The following is an 11,494-nucleotide window of genomic DNA, read 5'->3' as shown; positions in this document are numbered from 1 at the left end:
AAGGAAAAGAAAAAAACAAATTTGTTGAGGTTTATGTACCAGCACTTATAATGGGTGCTTTCCCACAGGTTGTTTCATTTAACATTCACAACATTTCTTCTAGATAGCTATTACTGTCCTCATACAACAGTTAATGAAATTGAGATTGATAGGTTACAGTCAGAAAAAAATAATCTTTCTTCCAAAGAAGAGTTTACAATCTAGTAGGGAGATATACTATGTATATTAATAATAACAAAGGCGATACAGTTCATATATAAATATATTGGTTCAAACAAGTACACAGGCAGTAAGATTACTTTTAGTGCGAATGATTTGGGAAGATTTTATAGGTGAGGACACACTAAACTGAACCAACAAGGATAGGATACTGTTAATAGATGGAGATAATCAAGAGCATTTTTTTAAGTTCAATATGATTTTATTTAAAAATGTGTACAGCTGAAGGAGGGATCTGATCTTTTGTTAAATGAAACCAGTTTTCACACTATACATTTGGCCATTTTAGCTTTGTAGTGAATAATAACAGAAAAGGAAGTTCCTGTTCAAGATCCTCACTCCAGCACACTCAGCCAGGTGCCTGGCGAGATGACACATTTCCTGGTCTGAAGCTCACAGCCAATCCTCTCACTCAAGTGGAACACCAATTCTCCAGGCATACACACACACACACACGCTTCTTATTTTCACTGCTCTACACAGAGCCCTGAGAATCCTTAATTTTAAAGTTGGGAAAAAGGTGAAAGGATTCCTTAACTCATTGTCTGCGACAAATCCAACTACCTTTTAACTCTTAACAATTGCAAGCATAAAATACTTGAAATTTACAAGATGCTCCATTTAACGGAACAACTCAAATGCTAAAAAATTAGGTCAAGTAACATGCTTTAATATTTTTAAATGTTACTTAAAACTTATTGAGACAAGATACGCAGCACATTCTTGGTATTATAAACTCCTACTGACGACTGCTACTTGATGGCCAAAAACATTTAAAGAAAGAGAAGAAACCATACTGGTATAAAACAATGTCTGCAGGGAATGTCATGTTTTACATTTTGTTAACTGAAATTAAACCTCACAAAAAAACCGAAGATCTACAAAACCGACACCCACGTCATTTTACATGATGAGGTAGATTGTTTCCTATGCAGTAAAGTGAAGGTAACAAAAAAATCCATACAACTTCCAAATCCTCTTAAAAAAAAAAAGTTCATGTTATAGTCACTTCCACAAGCAAGACATTCATAAACTATAAGGTGGAGAGGTCATACTCAGGCAGGTTCTGTACTTGATGTGTTACTTGGAGATTCAATTATCAGTCTTGGGTCAATCAACTCTCTCCAAAATACAGTGATCTTGCTCTCCTGTGTCACAGTGTACTCCACTACCTCGGTTCCATTTTCATTGTGATAAACTAAATCAAATTTCCCAGGTTCTCTCAAGGCAGGTAAGAATGAAAGAATTTCTGTATCTACTTGCTGGGTCTCTGGGTTGTGGCTTAATATTCTTCCTTCCTTGTAGTCAGAGACATCAAGAGAGTAACTGGATGTTAGTTCCAAAAGCTTAAATGCAATCTTTTCTCCAACTAGAGAGGCAGCTGCTAACAGTGGTAACAGACTATAGTCCTTCTTGTGTGTCTCTACTGGATTCTGGATAATAGTAGATGAATTTGTTACCACGTCATTTAATTGCTGTTGCCTCCGGTTGTCAATGCTTCTATTTACAACACAGGAAACAGGATGCCCTCGTCCTCGACCTCTCCCCCGCATGCCCCATCCCCTAGCTCCCTTCCAAGAAAAAAGGTTTTCTCCTCTACCCCATCCTCTTCCTAAACTAGCGGGGAGAGACACACTGGGAGAAGGACCAGGAGCCTGTCCACCACCACTTGAGCCAGAATGCCTCCATCCAGCAGCACCTTCAGTCTGTGATGACAGACCTAGGCCTGGACAACCTCTTCCTGCAAAAAGGCCCACTGTCTTTAAGAAACCCGCCGCACACTCCGGGGTGCTCAATGACATCAAGCATTGGTCATCTGACTCTGAACTAGAGTCTGAACTAGAAGACGTTGTTCCAGAGGTCTTGCCCTTGCTGGGGGTAAGGCTAAAGCCAGGTTTTGTAGCCAGTTTGTCTGCAGTTGTATTTTTGGTAGAGGGTTCTTCCTTTGATAACCCAGTTGGTAATTTCTCTGAGGAATTTCTGGCCTCCAAAGTGACTTTGCTGGGACCATCACTGATAGATTTATCACAAGACTCAGACTCCGAGGAGGAACTGGGACTCTCTTTTGAGCAAACGCTTACACTACCTTTCCTTTTGGATTTAACAAGGCTGTTTCTAGCAGAACCTTTTGGAGAACTACATCTCTGATTGGCCCAGTCTTTTACTGCCAGTACTTTAGGAGACTTGGGATTCTTGGCCTTTTTTTTATATTCACATTTCTCCTTTTTCTTCGGTGATTTTCTTTTGGTCTCTTCGTTATCACTGTGCCACAGGTTGCTTTATTTTTTCTCTTTTTTTTCTTTTTTGCTGACAGTCTCATCTGTGACAGCTTTTGGCCAAGACCTTCTCATTATTGTTATTGTTCTCTTGCCTCTTCCAATGCTTCTTTGAATATTTGTAATCTGGTTCAGTTTCTTCAACCTCCTCTAACTGAAATGCCCGCTTCTTTGCTTTTCTAAGAGATAAATTAGTGTCACCATTACTGATGACTACAGAATTCTCAGCAACTCCTTTCTCTTCTAATTTAACTCTGAGGCAGTCGTTGTCTCTCACCAGGCGCGCGCTCTCGGCGGGAGGAAGAAGCCCCCCCTCCAGGTAGAGGCCTAGGAGGGCCGCATAACTGAAGCCGAAGAGCTGGCAGATGAGGCTAATGAGATCTCTGACGACTCGGCATCTGTTCAAGTCGACCAGAAGCCAGAAGACCGTACGGTGCGGGGTAGCTGGCGTCGGGTAATCAAATTGAAGCCGTAGCCTAACCGTCTGGGAAACTGCCATCTTGCTCGGTGCTCAACGGAAGCCAACCAAGAGCATTTTTAAGAGGTTATAATTTCATTCTGACAGTTTTTTCTCTAACCATTTCTCAGGCAAGCTCAGGCAAGTTCGTTCCCCAGTTAAACACTGGAAGACTATATTTAAAATTTTATAAAATAAACAATGAAAACAGAATTTAATTGGCAAAAATTTACAGCAAGCTTTGTATTCATAATATAATATATAATATTTAATAATAATGGATACTATGTCTTGAATGCTTTTTAGGTGTCAGAAGTCTTTTATGGAGTACTTTCTATGGATTATCTCATTTAATTCTTCCAACATCCCATAATCAGTCTGATATCACAGAAAAGAAATTAGCCTAAAAAAGAGCCACACAACTCTTACAAAAAATAACTTGATTGTTGAGTGACCAAGGCAAGAGTCTGATTTACATGTATCTGACTGCAGAGCCAGCTCACAATGCTGAGTACAACTCTTCCACGCTAAGGAAGATTTGCATTCAATCCAAAAAAAGGAAAGCTTAATTAAAGCATATTAAGTATCAGTTATACACATGTGTAAAACATTCAATACTATTTGAAAACAAATAAATATACAAGTAGTTATTGCAAAAGATAAAAATTAAATTCCCTTTAGCTATTCCCAACCACTGTGCTTATATTACTCCCATAAAGAATGAATATAAACCCTTAATCCACTGCCACTCCTACTCAAATCCCTTTATTCTTTTTTTAAAACAGGCCTTTTAATCTACTGTTTCCGGGTTCTTTTAATTTCAGTTCCTCATCCCTCTAAATTGTGCTTCTTTATAAACAAATACTATCTCTAATGTATTTGATGGTGATTATGTTGACAATTATGATCTCCCACCACTATGATGACAACTACACAATCTAAAAGAATTACTCAATCCAATGAATATTCTTTTTCTTTTATTTTTATTATACTTTAAGTTCTAGGGTACATGTGCACAATGTACAGGTTTGTTACATATATATACATGTGCCATGTTGGTGTGCTGCACCCATTAACTCGTCATTTACATTAGTTATATCTCCTAATGCTATCCCTCCCCCCTCCCCCCACCACACAACAGGCCCCAGTGTGTGATGTTCCTCTTCCTGTGTCCAAGTGTTCTCATTGTTCAATTCCCACCTGTGAGTGAGAACATGTGGTGTTTGGTTTTTTGTCCTTGTGATAGTTTGCTGAGAATGATGGTTTCCAGCTTCATCTATGTCCCTACAAAGGACATGAACTCATCATTTTTTATGGCTGCATAGTATTCCATGGTGTACATGTGCCACATTTTCTTAATCCAGTCTATCATTGTTGGGCATTTGAGTTGGTTCCAAGTCTTTGCTATTGTGAATAGTGCCACAGTAAACATACGTGTGCATGTGTCTTTATAACAGCATGATTTATAATCCTTTGGGTATATACCCAGTAATGGGATGGCTGGGTCAAATGGTATTCTAGTTCTAGATCCCTGAGGAATCGCCACACTGACTTCCACAATGGTTGAACTAGTTTACAGTCCCACCAAAACTGTAAAAGTGTTCCTATTTCTCCACATCCTGTCCAGCGCCTGTTGTTTCCTGACTTTTTAATGATCACCACTTTAACTAGTGTGAGATGGTACCTCATTGTGGTTTTGATTTGCATTTCTCTGATGGCCAGTGATGATGAGCATTTTTTCATGTGCCTTTTGGCTGCATAAATGTCTTCTTTTGAGAAGTGTCTATTCATTTTCTTTGCCCACTTTTTGATGGGGTTGTTTTTTTCTTGTAAATTTGTTTGAGTTCTTTATAGATTCTGGATATTAGCCCTTTGTCAGATGAGTAGATTGCAAAAATTTTCTCCCATTCTGTAGGTTGCCTGTTCACTCTGATGGTAGTTTCTTTCGCTGTGCAGAAGCTCTTGAGTTTAATTAGATCCCATTTGTCAATTTTGGCTTTTGTTGCCATTGCTTTTGGTGTTTTAGACATGAAGTCCTGGCCCATACCTATGTCCTGAATGGTATTGTCTAGGTTTTCTTCTAGGGTTTTTATGGTTGTAGGTCTAACATTTAAGTCTTTAATCCATCTTGAATTAATTTTTGTATAAGGTGTAAGGAAGGGATCCAGTTTCAGCTTTCTACATATGGCTAGACAGTTTTCCTAGCACCATTCATTAAATAGGGAATCCTTTCCTCATTTCTTATTTTTGTAAGGTTTGTCAAAGATCAGATAGTTATAGATGTGTAGTATTATTTCTGAGGGCTCTGTTCTGTTCCATTTGTCTATATCTCTGTTTTGGTACCAGTACCATGCTGTTTTGGTTACTGTAGCCTTGTAGTATAGTTTGAAGTCAGGTAGTGTGATGCCTCCAGCTTTGTTCTTTTGGCTTAGGATTGACTTGGCAATGCGGGCTCTTTTTTGGTTCCATATGAACTTTAAAGTAGTTTTTTCCAATTCTGTGAAGAAAGTCATTGGTAGCTTGATGGGGATGGCATTGAATCTATAAATTATCTTAGGCAGTATGGCCATTTTCACAATATTGATTCTTCCTATCCATGAGCATGGAATGTTCTTCCATTTGTTTGTATCCTCTTTTATTTCATTGAGCAGTGGTTTGTAGTTCTCCCTGAAGAGGTCCTTCACATCCCTTGTAAGTTGGATTCCTAGGTATTTTATTCTCTTTGAAGCAATTGTGAATGGGAGTTCACTCATGATTTGGCTCTCTGTTTCTCTGTTATTGGTGTATAGGAATGCTTGTGATTTTTGTACATTGATTTTGTATCCTGAGACTTTGCTGAAGTTACTTATCAGCTTCAGGAGATTTGGGGCTGAGACAATGGGGTTTTCTAGATATATAATCATGTCACCTGCAAACAGGGACAATTTGGCTTCCTCTTTTCCTAATTGAATACCCTTTATTTCTTTCTCCTGCCTGATTGCCCTGGCCAGAACTTCCAACACTATGTAGAATAGGAGTGGTGAGAGAGGGCATCCCTGTCTTGTGGTGGTTTTCAAAGGGAATGCTTCCAGTTTTTGCTCATTCAGTATGATATTGGCTGTGGGTTTGTCATAAATAGCTATTATTATTTTGAGATACGTCCCATCAATACCGAATTTATTGAGAGTTTTTAGCATGAAGGGCTGTTGAATTTTGTCAAAGGCCTTTTCTGCATCTATTGAGATAATCATGTGGTTTTTGTCGTTGGTTCTGTTTATATGATGGATTACATTTATTGATTTCCTTATGTTGAACCAGCCTTTCATCCCAGGGATGAAGCCCACTTGATCATGATGGATAAGCTTTTTGATGTGCTGCTGGATTTGGTTTGCCAGTGTTTTATTGAGGATTTTTGCATCGATGTTCATCAAGGATATTGGTCTAAAATTCTCTTTTTTTGTTGTGTCTCTGCCAGGCTTTGGTATCAGGATGATGCTGGCCTCATAAAATGAGTTAGGGAGGATTCCCTCTTTTTCTTTTGGTTTTTTTCTTAATTTTATTTATTTATTTATTATTTTATTATTATTATACTTCAAGTTTTAGGGTACATGTGCACAATGTGCAGGATAGTTACATATGTATACATGTGCCATGCTGGTGTGCTGCACCCATTAACTCGTCATTTAGCATTAGGTATATCTCCTAATGCTATCCCTCCCCCCTCCCACCACCCCACAACAGTCCCCAGAGTGTGACGTTCCCCTTCCTGTTTCTATGTGTTCTCACTGTTCAATTCCCACCTATGAGTGAGAACATGCGGAGTTTGGTTTTTTGTCCTTGCGATAGTTTACTGAGAATGATGATTTCCAATTTCATCCATGTCCCTACAAAGGACATGAACTCATCATTTTTTATGGCTGCATAGTATTCCATGGTGTATATGTGCCACATTTTCTTAATCCCGTCTATTATTGTTGGACATTTGAGTTGGTTCCAAGTCTTTGCTATTGTGAATAGTGCCACAGTAAACATACGTGTGCATGTGTCTTTATAGCAGCATGATTTATAATCCTTTGGGTATATACCCAGTAATGGGATGGCTGGGTCAAATGGTATTTCTAGTTCTAGATCCCTGAGGAATCACCACACCGACTTCCACAATGGTTGAACTAGTTTACAGTCCCACCAACAGTGTAAAAGTGTTCCTATTTCTCCATATCCTGTCCAGCACCTGTTGTTTCCTGACTTTTTTATGATTGCCATTCTAACTGGTGTGAGATGGTATCTCATTGTGGTTTTGATTTGCATTTCTCTGATGGCCAGTGATGATGAGCATTTTTTCATGTGCCTTTTGGCTGCATAAATGTCTTCTTTTGAGAAGTGTCTGTTCATATCCTTTGCCCACTTTTTGATGGGGTTATTTGTTTTTTTCTTGTAAATTTGTTTGAGTTCATTGTAGATTCTGGATATTAGCCCTTTGTCAGATGAGTAGGTTGTGAAAATTTTCTCCCATTTTGTAGGTTGCCTGTTCACTCTGATGGTAGTTTCTTTTGCTGTGCAGAAACTCTTGAGTTTAATTAGATCCCATTTATCAATTTTGGCTTTTGTTGCCATTGCTTTTGGTGTTTTAGACATGAAGTCCTTGCCCATGCCTATGTCCTGAATGGTAATGCCTAGGTTTTCTTCTAGGGTTTTTATGGTTTTAGGTCTAACATTTAAGTCTTTAATCCATCTTGAATTAATTTTTGTATAAGGTGTAAGGAAGGGATCCAGTTTCAGCTTTCTACATATGGCTAGACAGTTTTCCCAGCACCATTTATTAAATAGGGAATCCTTTCCCCATTGCTTGTTTTTCTCAGGTTTGTCAAAGATCAGATAGTTGTAGATATGTGGCATTATTTCTGAGGGCTCTGTTCTGTTCCATTGATCTATATCTCTGTTTTGGTACCAGTACCATGCTGTTTTGGTTACTGTAGCCTTGTAGTATAGTTTGAAGTCAGGTAGTGTGATGCCTCCAGCTTTGTTCTTTTGGCTTAGGATTGACTTGGCAATGCGGGCTCTTTTTTGGTTCCATATGAACTTTAAAGTAGTTTTTTCCAATTCTGTGAAGAAAGTCATTGGTAGCTTGATGGGGATGGCACTGAATCTATAAATTACCTTGGGCAGTATGGCCATTTTCACGATATTGATTCTTCCTATCCATGAGCATGGAATGTTCTTCCATTTGTTTGTATCCTCTTTTATTTCATTGAGCAGTGGTTTGTAGTTCTCCCTGAAGAGGTCCTTCACATCCCTTGTAAGTTGGATTCCTAGGTATTTTATTCTCTTTGAAGCAATTGTGAATGGGAGTTCACTCATGATTTGGCTCTCTGTTTCTCTGTTATTGGTGTATAGGAATGCTTGTGATTTTTGTACATTGATTTTGTATCCTGAGACTTTGCTGAAGTTGCTTATCAGCTTAAGGAGATTTTGGGCTGAGAGAATGGGGTTTTCTAGATATACAATCATGTCATCTGCAAACAGGGACAATTTGACTTCCTCTTTTCCTAATTGAAAACCCTTTATTTCCTTCTGCCTAATTGCCCTGGCCAGAACTTCCAACACTATGTTGAATAGGAGTGGTGAGAGAGGGCATCCCTGTCTTGTGCCAGTTTTCAAAGGGAATGCTTCCAGTTTTTGCACATTCAGTATGATATTGGCTGTGGGTTTGTCATAGTTAGCTCTTATTATTTTGAGATATGTCCCATCAATATCTAATTTATTGAGGGTTTTTAGCATGAAGAGTTGTTGAATTTTGTCAAAGGCCTTTTCTGCATCTATTGAGATAATCATATGGTTTTTGTCTTTGGTTCTGTTTATATGCTGGATTACATTTATTGATTTGCGTATATTGAATGAGCCTTACATCCCAGGGATGAAGCCCACTTGCTCATGGTGGATAAGCTTTTTGATGTGCTGCTGGATTCGGGTTTGCCAGTATTTTATTGAGGATTTTTGCATCAATGTTCATCAAAGATATTGGTCTAAAATTCTCTTTTTTGGTTGTGTCTCTGCCCGGCTTTGGTATCAGGATGATGCTGGCCTCATAAAATGAGTTAGGGAGGATTCCCTCTTTTTCTATTGATTGGAATAGTTTCAGAAGGAATGGTACCAGTTCCTCCTTATACCTCTGGTAGAATTCAGCTGTGAATCCATCTGGTCCTGGACTCTTTTTGGTTGGTAAGCTATTGATTATTGCCACAATATCAGAGTCTGTTATTGGTCTATTCAGAGATTCAACTTCTTCCTGGTTTAGTCTTGGGAGAGTGTATGTGTCGAGGAATTTATCCATTTCTTCTAGATTTTCTAGTTTATTTGCGTAGAGGTGTTTGTATTATTCTCTAATGGTAGTTTGTATTTCTGTGGGATTGGTGGTGACATCCTCTTTATCATTTTTTATTGCATCTATTTGATTCTTCTCTCTTTTTTTCTTTCTTAGTCTCGCTAGCGGTCTATCAATTTTGTTGATCCTTTCAAAAAACCAGCTCCTGGATTCACTAATTTTTTGAAGGGTTTTTTGTGTCTCTATTTCCTTCAGTTCTGCTCTGATCTTAGTTATTTCTTGCCTTCTGCTAGCTTTTGAATGTGTTTGCTCTTGCTTTTCTAGTTCTTTTAATTGTGACGTTAGGGTGTCAATTTTGGGTCTTTCCCACTTTCTCTTGTGGGCATTTAGTGCTATAAATTTCCCTCTACACACTGCTTTGAATGTGTCCCAGAGATTCTGGTATGTTGTGTCTTTGTTCTCGTTGGTTTCAAAGAACATCTTTATTTCTGCCTTCATTTCGTTATGTACCCAGGAGTCATTCAGGAGCAGGTTGTTCAGTTTCCATGTAGTTGAGCGGTTTTGAGTGAGTTTCTTAATCCTGAGTTCTGGTTTGATTGCACTGTGGTCTGAGAGACAGTTTGTTATAATTTCTGTTCTTTTACATTTGCTGAGGAGAGCTTTACTTCCAACTATGTGGTCCATTTTGGAATAGGTGTGGTGTGGTGCTGAAAAAAAATGTGTATTCTGTTGATTTGGGGTGGAGAGTTCTGTAGGTGTCTATTAAGTCTGCTTGGTGCAGAGCTGAGTTCAATTCCTGGGTATCCTTGTTAACTTCTCTCTTGTTGATCTGTCTAATGTTGACAGTGGGGTGTTAAAGTCTCCCATTATTATTGTGTGGGAGTCTAAGTCTCTTTGTAGGTCACTCAGGACTTGCTTTATGAATCTGGGTGTTCCTGTATTGGGTGCATATATATTTAGGATAGTTAGCTCTTATTGTTGAATTGATCCCTTTACCATTATGTAATGGCCTTCTTTGTCTCTTTTGATCTTTGTTGGTTTAAAGTCTGTTTTATCAGAGACTACGATTGCAACCCATGCCTTTTTTTATTTTCCATTTGCTTGGTAGATCTTCCTCCATCCCTTTATTTTGAGCCTATATGTGTCTCTGCACATGAGATGGGCTTCCTGAATACAGCACACTGATGGGTCTTGACTCTTTATCCAATTTGCCAGTCTGTGTCTTTTATTTGGAACATTTAATCCATTTACATTTAAAGTTAATATTGTTGTGTGTGAATTTGATCCTGTCATTATGATGTTAGCTGGTTATTTTGCTCGTTAGTTGATGCAGTTTCTTCCTCACCTCGATGGTCTTTACATTTTGGCATGATTTTGCAGCGGCTGGTACCGGTTGTTCCTTTCCATGTTTAGTGCTTCCTTCAGGAGCTCTTTTAGGGCAGGTCTGGTGGTGACAAAATCTCTCAGGATTTGCTTGTCTGTAAAGGATTTTATTTCTCCTTCACTTATGAAGCTTAGTTTGGCTGGATATGAAATTCTGGGTTGAAAATTCTTTTCTTTAAGAATGTTGAATATTGGCCCCCACTCTCTTCTGGCTTGTAGAGTTTCTGCTGAGAGATCTGCTGTTAGTCTGATGGGCTTCCCTTTGTGAGTAACCCGACCTTTCTCTCTGGCTGCCCTTAACATTTTTTCCTTCATTTCAACTTTGGTGAATCTGACAATTATGTGTCTTGGAGTTGCTCTTCTCGAGGAGTATCTTTGTGGCATTCTCTGTATTTCCTGAATTTGAATGTTGGCCTGCCTTGCTAGATTGGGGAAGTTCTCCTGGATAATATCCTGCAGAGTGTTTTCCAACTTGGTTCCATTCTCCCCGTCACTTTCAGATACACCAATCAGACGTAGATTTGGTCTTTTCACATAGTCCCATATTTCTTGGAGGCTTTGTTTGTTTCTTTTTATTTTTTCTTCTAAACTTCCCTTCTCGCTTCATTTCATTCATTTCACCTTCCATCACTGATACCCTTTCTTCCAGTTGATTGCATCGGCTCCTGAGGCTTCTGCATTCTGCACATAGTTCTCAAGCCTTGGCTTTCAGCTCCATCAGCTCCTTTAAGCATTTCTCTGTATTGGTTGTTCTAGTTATACATTTGTCTAAATTTTTTTCAAAGTTTTTAACTTCTTTGCCTTTGGTTTGAATTTCCTCCAGTAGCTCAGAGTAGTTTGATCATCTGAAGCCTTCTT

The 11,494-nt window shown here is 38.7% G+C and overlaps 1 protein-coding gene across 1 annotated transcript; it reads right to left on the bottom strand.

Annotated features, from left to right (window-relative positions):
• Window positions 1-405: 405 nt before the first annotated feature.
• On the bottom strand, window positions 406-3,024 carry LOC101131861 (coilin-like). Its single transcript, XM_055371838.2, is given in 2 exon segments — window positions 406-2,556; window positions 2,558-3,024. Coding segments are annotated over 2 exon segments (1,719 nt in total). The 5' UTR covers window positions 2,995-3,024; the 3' UTR covers window positions 406-1,274.
• Window positions 3,025-11,494: the final 8,470 nt, after the last annotated feature.

The sequence above is a fragment of the Gorilla gorilla genome, chromosome 1, assembly GCF_029281585.2.
Source record: "Gorilla gorilla gorilla isolate KB3781 chromosome 1, NHGRI_mGorGor1-v2.1_pri, whole genome shotgun sequence".
NCBI classification, from domain to species: domain Eukaryota; kingdom Metazoa; phylum Chordata; class Mammalia; order Primates; family Hominidae; genus Gorilla; species Gorilla gorilla.
This window is presented reverse-complemented; position numbering and strand designations above follow the sequence as displayed.